We start from the raw sequence: 17,849 nt of genomic DNA on the forward strand, positions 1-17,849 counted from the left end.
TATACAAGGTAGGTAAATCATACTTCAGTGCCTGTATCGGTGGACTAATCTCAAAGACCTTGGAGATATTAAAAGCTCAACTGGTCAAGGCTCTGAACGACCTGCCCCAGCCTGAGTCTGTCTTGATCCTTTGCTTCTCTGGCTGGACACACAACATCCAGAGGCCTCTTCCCACCTGTACTGTTTGGCAACTCTCAATTTTAGAAGTTTGACCGTGTTAACAAACCTTTTGAGAACCAAACCTTCACTTGAGTTGTACTGAGAAACAGAAGTGCACGCCCTTTCATAGAAACATTGATGTCTGTAAAAACATTTTCATCTTGAGTCCAATTACTGTAGTTTCAGCAATCTTTGTTCCCATAAAACAAAGCCTGACAATACCACCAGCCATCTCATACTTTCCAGTTTGACTATTTCTTAATACTTAAATGCTTCAGGATTATTTTAGTAATGCTCCCATTCCAGGATGGAAAACAGGATGCTTCGGTCAGGCTCATTCAAACCCAAGATGACCCTTTATGGCTCAGGACAGCTGGATGGTCAGACTTTTCCATCCCGTAGCTTACAAGCCCACCTGCAAGAGCCCATGTCATGCACTCAGGTGCTGACAGACAGCAAAGGCTTGCACAGGGGTTCCAGCTCTCAGGGTCAACGTCCATCCATTGGACTCTTAGAAATATCTGCTCAATGTTATCAGTTTTACATCCTGCTCCAGTCATCCCAGTTCTTCCTCCTTGTTAAAGAAACTCTTAGCAGTAAGGCTAAGACATAGGGCAATGTACAGAGACTTTATCTCTTATCTCACCCAAATTCTTTGCTGAACTAGATAAACCAGTCACGTACCTACTTAACAACTGAGCTCTGCTGTCTGTCCTCCTCCTCTCTGTCCCACCTCCATAGGCTAACCCAGCTGCAGTTCCTCTTCCTCTACTCTACTGAGAGCGCATGATGTTGACTTCAAATTCTCCAAAATCTATTGCCTAACCTTAAAATGTGTCAGAGGAGGAAGCCTTGATTTCAGACGTCCTGCATGTTCCACTGCAGATTATGTTTATGGTAAAGGCTGTTCTTCCCATCCCCACTGCAGAATACTTTTAACAGCCTTGGAGACAAACACCCCTCTTAGTCCAGCCTCTCTAAGCACTTCAGATCATAGAAATGCTGATCGGTTTTGACAACAGCGTAGAATATATACATTTTATATCCAGATGAGTGACTCACAGGAGAAGACACACACCTCCTTCCAAGATAACAGCACCCTAGATCAGTTCAGATGAGCTGTGCTTGAAGGAGGATTTTGCTCCAGTTCCTGGGACTGCCTGCCCTCCAGAGAAACAAGGGTCACCGGTAAGCACCCAGTAGAGCCCTGACCTTCTTTTAAACACTCCCACAGTTACAAAGACAACTAGGACATAAACCTCAGAGCTGCTGTCTGGAAAGCCTGAGCTCATCACATCACCCCACCTTGTCTAGCTGGTCTCCCTGCCCTGCTTACCCAGTTCACCTAAGCCTCACTCTTCTGCCGGGTGGCAGCTGGTAACAACACATCGGAATCCACATGGGCATTTCCTCTGCTAGGTGGAGTAACACAACTGCACACCCTTCTCACGTGAGAAAATTCACCTACCTTGGTGGTAATGCTGGCGGAGTATAAAATGCAAGTGCTGAGGGAAAAGGTTGCTTTTTCAGTGCTTGGACAAGATTAGGCTTATATTCTGGGTCAACACACCATAACGAACCTTTTCCATTCACCTGCAAGAAAGAACGACTGCAAATTAGAAAATCCAGGGGCCAGGCTGTTACAGTCATTTCTAATTTAATATTCCCAAGACACAGCACAGTGCAATGACGTCGGTATCCACCGCTGTACGGCTGATGTACATCATCCTCGGGCAGCTCCATCACCCACATGAAACATGGATGCTCCTAAACTGAGCATATAGTCCCAAGACCCTCGTTATACAGCATGGAAGCACCCATTTCCATTCATGCTTGTCCACTGAAAACTGTAAATCTTAACACTTGGTAAGTACAGCTGTGAGCTTAAGGATCTGTCCAGACATCAGTGAATTGATCGGCAGTCTTTTAATTAAGAGATTTCTAAGTAGGAAACCACTGCACCTTTCCCTCCGCTTAGGTATGGCCACATAAGCAATTAACTTTACACCACCCTGGAAAAGCATCTTGCTGGATGCCCAGCTACAAAACGGTTTATTCCCACGTTTTCAATATCTGAAAACCTGATTAATGTATTTTTGATGTACCTAACAGCATATGTACCACTGTGCTAGTCATTCTTGATATTAAATTTGTTATGCTGAAAATTAAGCAAGAAAAAGCACCTGCTGCTCCTCTCAAGGGTTTCTTCACATATTTACTATATAAGGAAAAAACCTGTTTTTCAAGCCTGCTAGTTCTTGCTACATAAAAATTAAATAGAAAAAGTTAAAACAATTCCATAATCGCTGACCTGATAGATCAGCTAACAGCTCTGCAGGTAGTGGCACCAGGTTTTTAGGGGTAAAACAGATGTTACAGGAGCAGTCACGCACGCAGCAGAAGGACAGGGCAGCCATACATTTTAATGGGAAGATCTTTCTAGAGGATTTTTGGGGGAGAAGTCTCAAAGTAGAAACCCAAGCTCTGTGAAGCACCTCCTGTGCGCCCACAGGGGCCAGCTAGCCTCCTCCTCCCAGTATCAAGAGGGCATTAATGCCACTTTATAGATGGATACTCCATAACTTACTTAAGACTGAAAAGGACCCACAAAATATGTAAGTTTGTGGTCCTATTAAGTCAAAGGGCTTTTCCTGACAAGAGAAAATACTTTGCTATCAATAGTGAAAAATCAAATCATCTCAATGACAGACTAACACACTGATCCTCCTTCCTGCACCTCTCCCCTGCATTCCAACCCTGCCCAACTATGGCCTTTCCCCACCCCCCCCTTGTGTAGCTTTGAGGCTGTTGCCCTCAGGAAGCAACAGGAACTCTTCTGACCAGCAACTCTACACTGTTTTATCTGCTAATTTAGGTGAGCACTTCCACTTGACACCTAATTCAGTTCAGCCTGCAGTCAGAATAGGGTTAGTTTCTTTCTTTTCATCTTCCCAGCCATGTGCTCCCACCAGCTTGCTGCACTGACAACATAACACAAGGATTTTGGGTGGATATTGCAACAGCAAGCTGAATCAAGGCACACCCTGAGGCCATACAGACACTCAAACTAATGCAAGAGGCAATAAACAGGATGATTTCTTCTTTAGGTAGCTAGATTGGGTTAGGTGCAACGTGAAACCCTACTTCCACCCACCATTATTTGTACTAAAAGCACACACAGAGCAAAAGAGATGATGCCCACGGGGCTACTCTGTGCACCACTTCACTCGAATCTGTCGTTTAGCAAAGAGACACAGTGGAAATCCAACAAAGGTCTGAAGGTAGTGTCACGCTTTGGGGGAAAACCATGCACAGCTGGAGCTGGAAATCCCATAGAGCATAGATACAGCCAGCTTTAAAACAAACCAGCAGTCTAACCACAGCAACAAGAGATGACTCTGCCATTTCTCCTAGCAAAGATTAAGTCTACAACAATCTAAAATACTCAACTGCCTTTGGAGTTTACTATTTTACATTAATAGTGGGGCAACTGTTGTGTTAGCTGAAATATAAGTGTAACTTAATTATTTCACATCTAGGGAAAAATCCCTCCAGAATCAGCATGGAGCAGCCACCAGACTGTTTTGACTCTCCATCTCAAAATAAGCAAGGCAGTTATATTGTCCCGAGATTACTTTTTTTTGGTCCATCATCTTTTCCGCCTATTTCTAACATTCTAATTTGACTTGCAGGATTTTATCTAGGCAAATGAAGGAAGGAAAATAATTCCTACATTTTGAAGCACTGGGGCTATTCTGTAAAAGAATTTCAGGACCTGATTACAGCAACATGGGTTGGGAACAAGATACCCCCATGGTGCAGCCTCGTCCATTAGCTTTATGACAGTCCCTCCCCTGCTGGCAGTGAAGTACAACCAGTGAGTACAGCCAGTCCAGCAAGAGCAGACCCAGGAGGGACCAAAGTGAAGCAGCTCAGCTGGCATCAGTGGTTTGGGCTCACTGCAGAGGCAGACGCCCATCCCTATGCTGCAGAATGCCCTCCATGAGCTCTGGCCCTGGGCAGTGGCCCCAGCTCCATTGGGTATGGGCAGTTCTCACCAGCTGCTTCCACTTGAGCCAGGTGAACCACTGGAAAATTTCATGTGTGTGCATGGAGGTATACTGTATATTTGCCAAGAGGTTTATTTGGTAACAGGTATCTCCTTCTCATCTCTACAGGCTTATGGATGGGACCTGCTCTTTGCCCAAATCTGGTCTGCCACCATCTCTTGTAAAAAATAAAAATAAATAAATAAAAAGAGAGACAAACCCTAAAACATTTATTTACCAAGAAGAAAGGGTGATCTGGTGGAAGATAATCAAGCCCTGTCCCCCTAGAGCTCCAGAGTAGACAGTGGCAGGGCCACATCCATGTGAGCAGTGGAACGCCAAATTGATGCTTGACACTGACGCCGCTCCTGCCTCCTCGCACTTTTTTTCCCCAGTGGTATCAATGAATTAAAAAAAATCTCCCAACCCACAATTGTAAAAACAAATCTATTGAAAAGCAGGGACACTCTTCAGGGGTTCAAACTCCAAAACCACTTTTCGCTTTGGGTCTTCCTGTGCTGTGTATCAGACACTGTTCCCTCAAAAAAAAAGGAAAAAAAAGTTTCTCACTGTAGACCTCTCTCCCCTCGACCCCATGGCTGCACGACAGTGCTTAGGATGCAAAGAGCATTAGCTGTATCTTCTGAGGATCGCTGGCCCACAATCACACCTCCACATTTTCAGAGGCAGCAGGCCCACATCAGGTACACCGGAAGGCAAGCAGGTGTCCCACGGACTGGCTCCGGTATCATCGTCTTGCTGTTCATCAGCTCCAGCTCCCAACCACCACTACCAGAGAACCACAGGGAATCTCATCCGTCTGGATGCCTGTGGACATGAGCTCAACTGCAACTCTGCTAAGAAAGGGTATCTCAGCTCCTAAGTCTATCACCTAGGGTTACAAACCACCTAGCAGCATCACGATATGTGCATGCAGAAAGGGTAATGTATATTGTAGTGGAGATGTGATGTACATACATCTTGTTTCCATGGCATGAAACTCGACTGCAGTGCTGGCTCATAAGGCACCTCTAAGGCAGTTACTTTCCCCTCATTAAAAGAAAAACATAACATACAATATTTTTCAGCGATCCAAGCAAGGACAGCTTGCCCCCGGTCTCTGCTGAATGCTGTCCTAGACTCCCCAGCACCCGCAGCCTGCTGCGACACATAGGATAGAGGCATTTAGCCAGCTAATACAAATAGACATGCAAACAGAACAAACATCCACAGCTACATCTGCAACAAAATGGGGCAGAGCTCAGTGGAAACAGCTCTGCAGAGTGAGAAAGTCGGTGCTAAGGGGTCACCTGCATGTGCCTGGGATGTTTTAGTCCAGATCTGCTCCAGCACAGTCTTGTGGACAACGTCCATGAGCAATCAGGGCACAAGCAACCTCCTGCAGCACCTCTTCCAGGTTAGCACCAGCTGAAATTAATTCAGTTCACGTCCCAAAACTGCCCTGCAGTGCCAGCTCATGTGGGGTAAATGGGAAAAAAAATCAGGAGGTTCACTTCAAAGTGCACTCCCAGACCAACCCAAAATATCAGCATCATGATAAACATGAGGACTGGCTCTTCCTGGTTTTGCTGCCAGACCTCTAAGAGGTGATTTCACAGATGACAGCAGTAGCCAGGGAGATGCCAAAAAGCAGCTTGCCCTGGGATGTGGGGGCACAGATCCCTGCTCCTGTCAGACACATTCTCGTAGTGCAAGAGCCCAGATTTCATTTGAAAGGCTTGAAAACCTTTACCCTGATGTTACAAAATAAACCATGCTCTCCTGATACAATGTACCATGGGTCCCTCTGCTTCCACAGAGGCTTGGGACAGAAGAAAGCTGACTATGCACTCCCTTTGAGACACAATTAAGATGTTATTAACAAATTAAAAAATGGAATAAAATACAAAATTACCTTGCTGTCTCAGAGAAGCACCCAGAGGCATGGCGAGCACATGGTTACAGGCAACATGATCAGCAAAATGAGCCTGTAAACTACCACTGCTTGTTCCAAGAAGTGACACCTGAGCAGCTTATCCGAAGGTGTCTGCACCATTCCCGTCATCTGCCAGATCAACTCTCATGGAGTCTGCACATGTCACTGCACACCAGGGACTTACTTTTCAGGAAGAATTTGAAGCAGTACCCTCATCTGGTCCTTTTCTAAGCAGAGCAGAGGGTAAAGATTTAACTACTGTTTGCTGGAAATGGGGAAGCTTTCACAAAGTTTCAGGAGGGGCTTTTTTGGGGTGGTGGTTTGGGGGGTTTTTGGTAAATGCAGTTTCTGTTCTTAAGAATTAGAGAGTTGTGCAGCTTCTGGAGCCCTGGGAAAATCCTGCCAGAGCACATCAGCATCATCTTACTGGTAGTGGTGGTAGCTCTTTTGTGTTTTGTTTTCCCTACTCGAGGTGTCACATCTAGCAGCCAGCCATCCTCTGAGCCCAGCAACACTGGGGGAGTTGCCAGGGTAAGCTGAGTACCAGGCAGGTGCAAGCTCCTGCCACCCAAATACAGACATGAGGTTTGACTGGTAACTCCTAAACCATGAGAGTTTCCAGGCTGGAAACAGCTGAGCTTTACAGGGCAGATCCACACAGAGCAGAAACTCATACACCTATTTAAGAGATCTCCCCTCCCTGCCCTAATTCTTCAGAAACTTGTGTTTCCCTTCCTGGACAAAGCCACCCAGTCCTTTAAGGGCACCTTTGCCACCTGCAGGAGCATGTGGTTGCTGCTCAGGTCCACATCCTTCACACAGGCACAGCTTGCAGCACCTCAGTTACTCCATGACAGCACCTGGAGCCAAATTAAAAGCCCATCCTAACACCTGGCAGGACTCAGCTATGGGGGAGTTACCGGACTTACCACACAGCAGCAGAAAGTTGGGGTTTTTTTCAGGGCAAAGCTGCTGCTTGGGAAAACATCATCCTAACAACATAATGTAAAAACATGGATATTGAGAAGTGGCAATGTTTAGTCCTACCAGTACAAGGTTGTTCTTTCCAACGCCCACTAAGCTCCAGGACCTCTATCTACAGCGAGAGTCTGTCAAGCACACCAGGCATTGCATGCATTTCTGATAACCAGCCTGTTACCACTTCGGCTGACCTCCAAGCACACAGGTCCAGGATTTGTTTGTTCACTTTTGGTATGTGCTTTGTTGGTTTATTTAAGTCAGAGCCGGCTCTTTGAGGAATGGGATGGGAAACGAGAGAGGGAGGAAGGAAGTCACTAGTAAAATCATACAAGTCAGAAGAAGGAGGAATTTGTACAAAAAAAGTGTATCCTTCTGACTTCAAGAAGTGAAACTTGTGTCTGCACCATGCAGAGACACACAGTTAACGTTACAACAGAGGTTAAAGCAATACAGCATATTAAATGCAGGAATTAAGATGGTTACTGGAAAGCTAGAGCTGTGCTAAGTGTAAAAGCAGACCACAAGCGAGACAGTCAGTTTAATACTCAAGACAGCTGTTGGACTGAGAAACACTTGGCCATGTACATACAGCGTGCCTGCAAGCAAGGGCACCTCACAGAAGACCACAACCATATCTGCACTGAAATGGGCAATATTCATGCTAGCCAAGTGAGGAAGCTGCTTGGCATCCCACAATTTCTGCTTCCCAATACAGTGGTGTCTCTGGCTGTGCTGGAAAAGCAGGGAAGGAGGAACACACCCTGAAATTTCAGCATTGGAAAATAGAGACAGCACCGGTTTAAGAAGCTGCAGCAAAAAGACATCCTAAGGCAGATGTCTTGAGATTTCAGGCAGGGTATTGCAGGGTAAAAAAACTGTAAGTAGAAACAGGGTCCTTTGCAATAGCATGTTAGACATTTAAAAAGGGTGTACCATAGCTAGTCACCACTAATAAGAAAACCAAGTGACCTTTGTCAACCGGAGATTTGCCAGAAGTGACATCTACAGCTGCGAATAAAGTGTTAGAAGAAGTGGAGGGGAAAAATAAAACCCAAAAAGTCCTTGTCAACAACAGTCTTACCCATTTTCCTCTGAATTCCAAACTCCATCCACCCACCTCCCTCCCATCAGGTCTCACCTTGCCATGGCTTCTCTCCACCTTTCGGAAACATTTGTTCAAGGAGAGGTTGTGTCGGACCGAGTTCTTCCAGCCCGTGGGTGCCGTGGCGAAGTAGGGGAAGCGCTCCAGGATCCAGCTGTAGATTTCTTTGACTGGCAGGCTCTTGTTGGGGGAATGCTCGATCGCCATGTATATGAGGAGGCTGAAAGAGTAAGGGGGTTTGGAAGTGGAGGATTTCTTCTCAGGGTTCTGGTAGCAGGACGGCGAGAAAGATGGCACGCTGTCATCCTCAATATCATATAAGGGGCTAACGATTGGGAGACCCTCACTTCCAAGGCGGAAGTTTGTTAGAAGGTTAGTACTTTCGTGCAGCCAGTTCAAATTCGTGAGCTCATCGTCTGCTGAATCTCTGTCCACCACAGTGGCTTTTGGCCTGCCGGCATCGCCTGCGTCAGGCAAGCTTCCCATGCCATGACACTGGCGTAGTCCTGCAGCTTTTTCTGCTCCTGGCGTTTCAGCTTTCTTATCCGGAGTCATTCCAGTGACTGGACCCATTTAGCTTTATTGGTCTGCAACAAAGGAGATGGTCAGAAATCAACAAAAACTTTCAAAACCCCATTCAATGGCAGCCCACCAAACCAAAACACAGGGCTGGACCATCCCCACACTGTACAAGAATAACTGTGGTCACTGATGAAAGCCAGGGTCTAACACAAGCCCCCTAGTAATCTCATGAGCATGTGTCAAGTCCCCTCGGTTTATAACCAGAATATATAGTAAGCACTTGGAAGCTGCTGTATCTAACTTGAAACACCAATTTGAACACCGAAATAATAGCTATTTTGATGAAACATCTGAAAAAGACCTTAACAGGTAGGATCTAATCCATTCAGCTCTCACATTAACTCTTCAGTTACACTCATTATATTGTAAATTGACCCTATTTAGAAGCGTTTGCCTTTGGTACCCAAAGAGTAAAAAACAAGTTGCAAAACTTATTCAGTGTAAAGTGAATTTGTGCCTCTGGTTTCTACCAGGGAAAGATCTAGCCAGCCTATCAGTTCATCAGCTGGGTCCCATGGAGCTGCCCAGGTTCAAAAGATCTTTCTCCCTTCCTGCAAGGGCTTCCTGCTCTAACCCAGGCTGTCTGGCAGAGCAGGGGGTGGTGGGACCAGCTCTCAGTAGAAAGGGGCCATCCACTAGGGTGGCAGCTCAAACTTGTTGCAGAAATAATGGCTGACCACTTGCTTTGAATTCTTCCCTAAATGAAAACAAAACCCCAACCATAAAATTACGATCCATAAAAAACTGCCACCCAGAATGCATGGTCTAATGGGCTACCCATGTTTTAGAGCCATTACACCAACAAAAAAAACCATCTTCTTGCTTGTAGAGTTTTAAAGGGGTCATCTAGTAAACTATGTTATAGCAACAGCTGTTTTTGCCTGCTGTTATGACCATGTTAGAGTTTCACTGCACCTACAGCTTTGGCCAGCAGAGCAGTACCAGAAGTGCAGACCAACAAAACCACCCTAAAGTTGTGCAGTGTGTGTGTATGTGTGTATACACACTCACACACACACATATATATATATGTGGGAGCAAGCTGGAGCATAGGAGGTTCCATGTGAACATGAGGAAAAACTTCTTTACTGTGAGGTTTATAGAGCACTGGAACAGGCTGCCCAGAGAGGGTGTGGAGTCTCCTTCTCTGGAGACATTCAAAACCCGCCTGGACACGTTCCTGTGTGACCTAGTAGTCTAGGTGATCCTGCTCTGGCAGGGGAGTTGGACTGGATGATCTTTCAAGGTCCCTTCCAACTTCTAACATTCTGTGATTCTGCAATATATATACAAACATATACACAAACACTTACTTACATACAGGGGCTATACCAGCCTGCTCTAAACATAAGACACTCCACCTATGGATGCAGTTTACCAGCAACACTGAAGTTCATATTAACTGTAAAAAAGCCCAAACAAACAACCTCCCCCCCCTCCCCCACAACCCACCCAACCCAGTTCCCTGTCCCAGTACATGCTACCATTCTGGTTTCATTCTCCAGCTCCTACTGCAAGAGCTCAACTGCCAGACTAGGACAGTTTCCATATCATATCTCACCAGACAGCTCTTTGCAGTTACAGGATGTTTTCTTACAACAGTTTTTAGTAGACACATGGGTTAGTGCACATGCCTCTTCTCCAAAGTGGAGGGAAGGAGGTGCCAGCTTGTGTATGTCCCACCGAAATATCACACCACTGGCTGGCTCCATCCTGACAGCCTCACCATGTCCATGCAGTTACACAGCCCAACCTGCCTAGAGATGCATTTCCCAGCCTCCTTATTCCAGAGGAGGGGAGCGACACATGCGAGAAGACACATGACGTGGTGCTGGGCAGGCGTGGGGTGCAAAATTAGTGTCTCCCCCAGAAAACACACCGGGTTTCCCACCAGCAATTTCTTCTCTCTTCATCTGCTCATATGCTTTTGCAAAGCTGTTTTGACAGTAACACCTGCAACTATGCTTATAAGTACTAGTGCTGGAAATCATACCCAATTTTCTATTTAAGTGCAGGGACAGGCATGATTAACTACCAGCTCAGTCATTAATAAATAAATAAATAAATAAATAAATAAAGCAAAGCAAACTGCTCAAATAGCTGGTCAAAAATAGCTTTGCTCTCTCTACAATTTACTTCTCCCCCAAGCCATCAGAGCAGATTTATATTGGCAGTCAGAGACTGCTGGCTTTAAACACAGCAATATATACATATGCTTATGCCACTTTTCAGTCCTTTCTTAAATTAAAAAAAAAGCCAAACAAAGAGCTAGTGATAAAATTCACACAGTGAGACAAACCCCAGTTCTGCTGCAACATGAGTTGCACTGTTTTCCATATAACAAGTAACTTTACCTCCTTGCCCAGCGCCTCTTTAGCCAGCTACGTACTAGCTTACACCTCTCAGGCATGTATTAGTAATTTTAGCACTTGGTTCATGGTTCGTGTTGCATGAAATATCCCTTTGCAAATCTTCAGTCAGCACAGCAGATCAAGAGCATGCACATGCACACACACACATGCAAGTTTTAGGTCACTACATTTATTCTTATGTTGAAATGGGGCAATAAAGTCTGGTTTACAACACAAATATGGCCTGGGCATCCGCTCAGTCTCCTCAAAAATATAGAGGAAAGAAAACAATTTTTATTTATTAAACCAGCACTTAAAATCAGGTAGGCTCTGTGGTGTCAATGAGCTATTTGTTTGCACACTATTAGGTGTTAGCAGAGAATCATTAGGATAATTAACACGCTACTAAAAAAAATTGCAAGCAATATACTTACAGTAAATAATACAGGCTAGTGCCACATTTCTTGTAGTAGATGCATTACAAAAATCCATGTCTCATATTACCTCTTTAGTGCCTAGTTCACCACCTCGCACATCTTCTACATGAACGCATCAGCAGAAGTTAAAATATTTTTTCTAGGAAGCTATAAAGGCCATTATTAGACAATTATCATCTAATAAATAAGAAAAAAACCCCACAGTTCTGTAACTACTGCAGTTTTCAAAGGGTGTTCTCCAGTGGTCTAAACTGAATGCTGTACCAAGGGTGATTTAAATACAGAAACAGCAGAGTATGCAACAGGAAGAGTTATTTTAATGAAGCAATACCAAACTCCATTGCAATTGCAATTATGAGACTGGTAACATCAAGAATCATCACCTGATAATTTTGGCACTGCCCTTCTGGAGACAGTCAGTGTTCCTAGACAGCATCACCAACGACGCCACGTGCTATATACCACACTAACCTACCCTTGCTTCACTTGCTGTCAGAATATTGCAACCTATAATTCTGTCCAGTTTACTCTGGCCTGCTGCTGTGTCAGCCTGAAGAAGAAACCAACACTGGCAGCCTTCCTACTGTGGAAGGACTGCAAAGCCATCAAAAGCTCCTTCCCCTAGGCAAAGATCAACCACAGCAGCTCCAAGGGGTACCCCACAGATGGGGTCATCAACAGATATGTTAATGTCTGTCTCACCTCTCAAGCACCGAAGGACCATGTGGTCCATCAGACCTCATCACCTCTCAAGCACTGAAGATCCATGCAGACCACAGGACCTCTTTAGCTCTCAAGCACCCAAGGGCCATGTGGCCCACAGGACTATCTCTGACTATTCAGCTGAAACAGCACTGCTTTCCACCTGTAGCAGCCTGGTGGGAGGGACAGCAGTGCCACTGTATCTGAAGGCACACAACCAGAGCCCCTCCTCATCCACACAGACACTTAATGACATCCAGAATTCTCTTTCTCCACGTGTGCTCTGCTCAGCCATAAGCAGATGTGACTGTAGGAACAGAGCTTCCATGCTATCATTTTCAAGATTATAATTTCCAATATTTGGGGTTTATATATATTTTATATAAGGGTCATGGGATTCACCAAAGCCGTCTCTGCTATAAGGCTGCAGGGGCTTGTAGACAGGGATGACAGCAGGAAATCCACAGTAAGAGCAAGGAGTGCAGACTGTGAGAAGGAAAGAGCTTGGAAGAAGCCCTTCAACACAGACATCATGATAAAAATGTATGCTCTTGGACCCTCAGATTTCTTCCTAACATTTCTCACTGTTACCAACTAGAGAAGTTGACGCAAACAAGGTTAGAGATAGGCACTATGCATTAGTATCAACACTTGCAACTGAAAGCGGAGCATCATACATCCTAACCTGAAAGAACTCAAGCACCTATCTCCTGCAACCACCTTCAAAACAAAAGCCAACACACACGTCTCCTCAGATACAAAGTACCATAGTGGAGGTGCACATTATTTTCCGTGGTAATTACAGAGAGAGGACTACAATTCTAGGGTAAGAAGATTAAAAGGCTGCAAAGCTGACTGAGGTTGCTCAAATAAAAGTTAGGGCGCATCAGAAAAGAGGTGAGACAACCTTCTTTCCAGAAGTCTTGTGAGTTTTGGCATCGCTCAAGAGCACACATAAAACCTAAAAGCCAGGAGACAACCTCCCTGCTAATAAGTGCCAGTCCAGCACCCGAGGCCCAGTGAAGTCCTGCTCTTCCAAGCCACTTGCAACCCAAACAGCACTGCCCAGGTCCGAAGGGGCTGATGAAGGCTGCAGGTAGCAGTCAGATCCAGAGAAGCCCTAACAGATTGAAGGACATCATAAGACAACATACTATTTTTCGCAATCTCCTTTCAAACTCACTGAAGAACTAAGTTTGAGAAAAGTTATGGGAATGTCCTCAGTCTTGCAGAGCACATCTGGAGATAAACCAGGCTTGCACACTCCCATTGACATTCCCAGCTAGGACTTCATGGCCATGGAAGTCCTTGCTACAGAAGCAAATGCTTTGATGCGTGACCATTTCATGAAGACAAAGCTGCTTTAACACAGGCCAAGTGTTTAAAAAACCTGGCAGTCCACTTGGGCATATCCTCAGGCAACAATTCAGCCTTTTTGCTAGAAGGTGCCACAGCCTTGTCTGTGCCAAGTTAGTGTGTGAGCAGAGCTGCTGCTTGAACCTTCTTTACACTACAGTGGTGTCAGATGAAAGGTGCCATTTGGCATCCACACAACATCAGTGCCCCAGGTTAGGGCAACCTTTTCCACAACTAAACACACCTATTTATTCCTGTAGGACCAGCTGAGCAACTAGGTCACCTCTGCTAGTAGTGGGAAGACCTGGAACCTGCTAACAGTGCAGTGATTTCCCTCCTGACTTAAAAATTCAAAATAATCATCATCATCATCATCATCTTACCATGCAATGTCTGAGGAGCAAGGAGAAATTTTTAGCTATATCATACGTAGATTAATGAAAGCAGTTCTGCAACAAGCTCAGGGCGTGTAGACTTAGTTACAGAACGAGGCATTTCCATACACCATACACAACTTTTGTACTAACATAAACAGGCTCTGTGAGAGAATTTAAAAAGAGAGATTTGTGCTTTTGCATGCAAGAAACTATACCAATAGCAAACTCTTACAATTATCTTTCAAATTGCCTTGTGTTTACGGGAAGCTTGTTGATACAGGGGCTTGTCCTGACTTAAACACGTCAATGTATGTATTATGTTGTTCAAACAGCCCAAGAATCACAAATAAAATGTCACTGCTCATTCACACAAGTTTGGGATAAACGTTGAAGCCAGTACACACACAGCAAAATACCAACGTTTTGCAAGTCAGAGGGAAGAGCAACAACAAAGTCTTGGCGCAACTAGTGAAAACTCATTGATGAAAAGCACCACATCCACTTGACCAGGAGCATTAAAAGCATGACACCAGACCACTTTTCCCCCCATTAATTTAACCTTCCACCCCCAGTCACCTCCTTTGTCTCAGGCTGCCCTGCTCCATCCCCTGCCCACCTCACGCATGTGAGTGGCACGGTGGGCCAGAGGTCAGCCTGAAATCTGCCCCCCCCACCCCCCAGCCCTGCAAAAGGCCTATATTTGATTACAACAGTATATGATGTCACGTATCCAAGACAACTAAAGGCATTACGGTCTCCTGGGGACAAAATCACCTCTCGGCCATAGATTTCAGTAAACCAGGACCTGCTGCCTCCAGAGAAGAGTGGGCAGCTGCACCCTCCAGCAACAAAAGGCACCCAGAGATGCTCCCCCGGGGCAGCACCCATGCCTCGTGGCAGGCAAATGGGGGAAAAAGCTCAGGGGTTCCTTTTTAACCTTGGTACTGGTAGGCTCAGAGGAAAAGACAGGGTTTCCAGGTATTTGCTGAAATACTTCCAAGCCTCTCTCATTTTAATATTCCTCTAATTCAATATTCGCCCACACTGTGATATAATTAAGGGGGGGGGGGGGGGGGGGTCAAACGAAAAGAGTAACGAAAACCAAAAGGCCCAATATTAGGAAAAGTTAAGAAATGCTACAAAATTTACAGAGGGGGGAACAAACTCTTATTGTAGCCTGGGGAGGGGCAGGGAGTGAGAGAAAGAGATTTCATCTGTGGTATAATTTGTATGAAAAAAGTTTTCTTTTTTTTTAATTCAAGTACACACATACACAAACATAAGTAAGTTTTGTGATTGAAATAAATATCCAAAATTAAAATGATACATCAATTCACGGTCAGGCCCAGTCCCCAATCCAGACACCGTGCATGGCCCAGAGCCTCTGGGCCATTTACTCCTGTGCTGCCTGCAGAAACTTTGCAATCGTGAAGCCTTTCCAAAGGCTGCAGCCGCTGCTGGACTCAGCTTCCTGTGCCTCAGGTTTGAAACATCCACATGAAAACAGTCTGAGAAACTGGGAAGTGAAAAAACAAACAATCGAACAAAACCCAAAAACAACAATAAAAAACCCCACCAGTAGTGAAATCCAAACTATTTAAAAAACCCCTTGGTGTCACAAAAAGGAGGGCAGGGGTAAGCGTTTTTAAGAAAAATGCTTTACTGCCAATAGTAGCTTTTCAAAAGATGCCTTTGGGTCATGTTCCTTAAATTCAGTACATTGCTTGCTAAATGGACTAACATGCAAAAAAAATGTGAGCCATTGATATGTTCACAACTGAGCCATTTGAGCAAATGCCTTGCAAAATAAATCCGATGCTAATTCCCTTTCCAGGGTAACCCTCCCACCTGTTTCTCCACCAACCATCCTCTTGAAATAGAAGTGAATATAGCTACAATTCAGCCAGTGTCAGTACCAATTCACCAACACTATAAAACATAATGCTATCTTTTTCCATCCAGCTTTGCTGCCTTCTTCAGCCTTAAAGTACCAGAACTCCTGGTTTTCAGCTGAAAACCAACAAGTGATCCTTCACCATGCTCACCTCCCTGACCAGCTTGCTCTTGATTTTACTCCGCAACTGCTGAACTTGGCTTTCTGTTTCAAAATACTTCATATCAGAATAATTCCTCTGCTCATAATGGCTGTGGCAGGAAATTATCTTTTCTTCCATGCAGTGACCCCACACTGGAACAACCGGACCAAGCAGGTTTCTTGTAAAGAAAAATGGCCCAGTTTAATCATACAAGGTCTGCATGTTGAGGTACACCTTTAGATAGAAGACTACAGAATAGACAAGTTTCTCTAAACACAGAAGAAAGGCACCCATGCTAGCAAAACTAGACCATCAAAGTACAAAATGCCACCTGACACTTCTCATATGGCATGGTCAAAAGCCCAAAAGAATACTAGCTCATACTCGCAACTACTCAACGTCCCTAATCCAAACCAAACTGGCTGATGTCTGGTCTGGTGATGGTCCTCTGTTGTGGTTTATACAGCTGTTCTATCACCCAGTGCCTCCTCCTCATCTAGGGAGAAGGGTCGGGAAAAGGAAAGGAGATTTGTGGGTTGAAAATAGAAATATATTTAATAGAATAATAATAAAAAGTAATATTAAGTACACAGAGTTATATTCAGCCAATACTGTGGGGGAGTAGGCCTCAGGGGCAGGACAGTATTGTCCCTCATCCATCTCGAGATGTCAGCCATGGAAGAGGGAAGGAGGAGGAGGAAAAATGAAGAGAAAGAGGGCTGTCCCCAGCCAAGTCCCCAATTTACAGTATATGTGATATTTATGGTATGGAATAATTATTAATTGGTCAGCCTGGGTCATCTTCCCTGGCTTTCATTCCTCCTACCTTCTGCACCTAGTTATCTCAAGACTGCTGAAGATCACTATGGCAACCTGCATACCAGGATCAGCCACAAACTAAAAACGTCTTATCAACTTTGTTCCCATGAAAGAGGGTTGTAGTCCTTATAAAATCGCAGCTTTCCTCGACAGCAAACAGACTCTAAAACTCTGTCCCAGTAAACCAGGACACCCTCACAGACCAGAGGATGAGGGATGAGGGACTGCTGCTGCTGCTCAGCAGCAAGCTTCTCCACTCCCACTTGCTAAGCTCTGCTTTGTGCAAGTTTTCCAGTCACTAAGCTCTCCCCACATCTAGTAATTAGCTTTTAGGCAACCATATACTTGCCCCAAATCTAAGCCCAATGCAATCCAGTGACTGTGAAAAAGGAAGCAAGCAGGGGACTGCAACTAAAAGTAACTACAAACTGCAAGATAGGAATGCACTAAAAGCTGAAAGTGTTCCAAGATAAGACATGAAGCCCGAGTGTGGTATCAAGATGCTCCAGGAGATGGGCTTTGGGAATACATCATGAAGTCCACAATAAAAATGTGATGGCAATTTGTATGACACACATTGGCTGCATAAGCAAAATAACACAAGGATCAAGCAGCATCACCCACACAGCACCCATCCAGCCCTTAACAGGAGGAAAACACGGTCACGCCAATAAAGCCAAAGGCTCCCGATGATGCAAAGGCACATCACAAGGCAGGTCTGTGGCTGTGCTGCAGAGACCAGGTTTGCCACTGGCTGGAGGGGAAAGCCAATGCATGGCCGTAAACTCTGCAGCTGGAGGCTGCAGACCTGATGCCAGCCCTGCATTTCAAGCCCACCCCACTGGCAAGTTCAGAGAAGCAGCACTAGCCACCTTAGACCAAAACTGCCATCCTGCAAGGCAGCCAATGTACACGTGTACCACCGACCTGAGTAAATTGTATTAGGGTTTTCTGTCAGCAGG

At 45.1% G+C, this 17,849-nt stretch overlaps 1 protein-coding gene across 2 annotated transcripts in view; it reads right to left on the reverse strand.

The window, feature by feature from the left end:
* FOXN2 (forkhead box N2) overlaps positions 1-8,818 on the reverse strand; it is a 16,923-nt gene extending 8,105 nt beyond the window's left edge. Inside the window, exons 1-2 of one of the 2 annotated variants that reach the window (XM_010191468.1) lie at positions 8,264-8,818; positions 1,628-1,752 (exon numbers count right to left, since the gene is read on the reverse strand). In XM_010191468.1, the coding sequence (XP_010189770.1) occupies positions 1,628-1,752; positions 8,264-8,800 (662 nt within the window). In that variant the 5' untranslated portion in view covers positions 8,801-8,818. The remainder of the gene's footprint in view (positions 1-1,627; positions 1,753-8,263) is intronic. The other variant, XM_010191469.1, reaches the window with a different exon arrangement.
* Between the last annotated feature and the right edge of the window lie 9,031 nt (positions 8,819-17,849).

This window comes from Mesitornis unicolor, unplaced genomic scaffold (genome assembly GCF_000695765.1).
Source record: "Mesitornis unicolor isolate BGI_N332 unplaced genomic scaffold, ASM69576v1 scaffold25169, whole genome shotgun sequence".
Lineage (NCBI taxonomy): Eukaryota > Metazoa > Chordata > Aves > Mesitornithiformes > Mesitornithidae > Mesitornis > Mesitornis unicolor.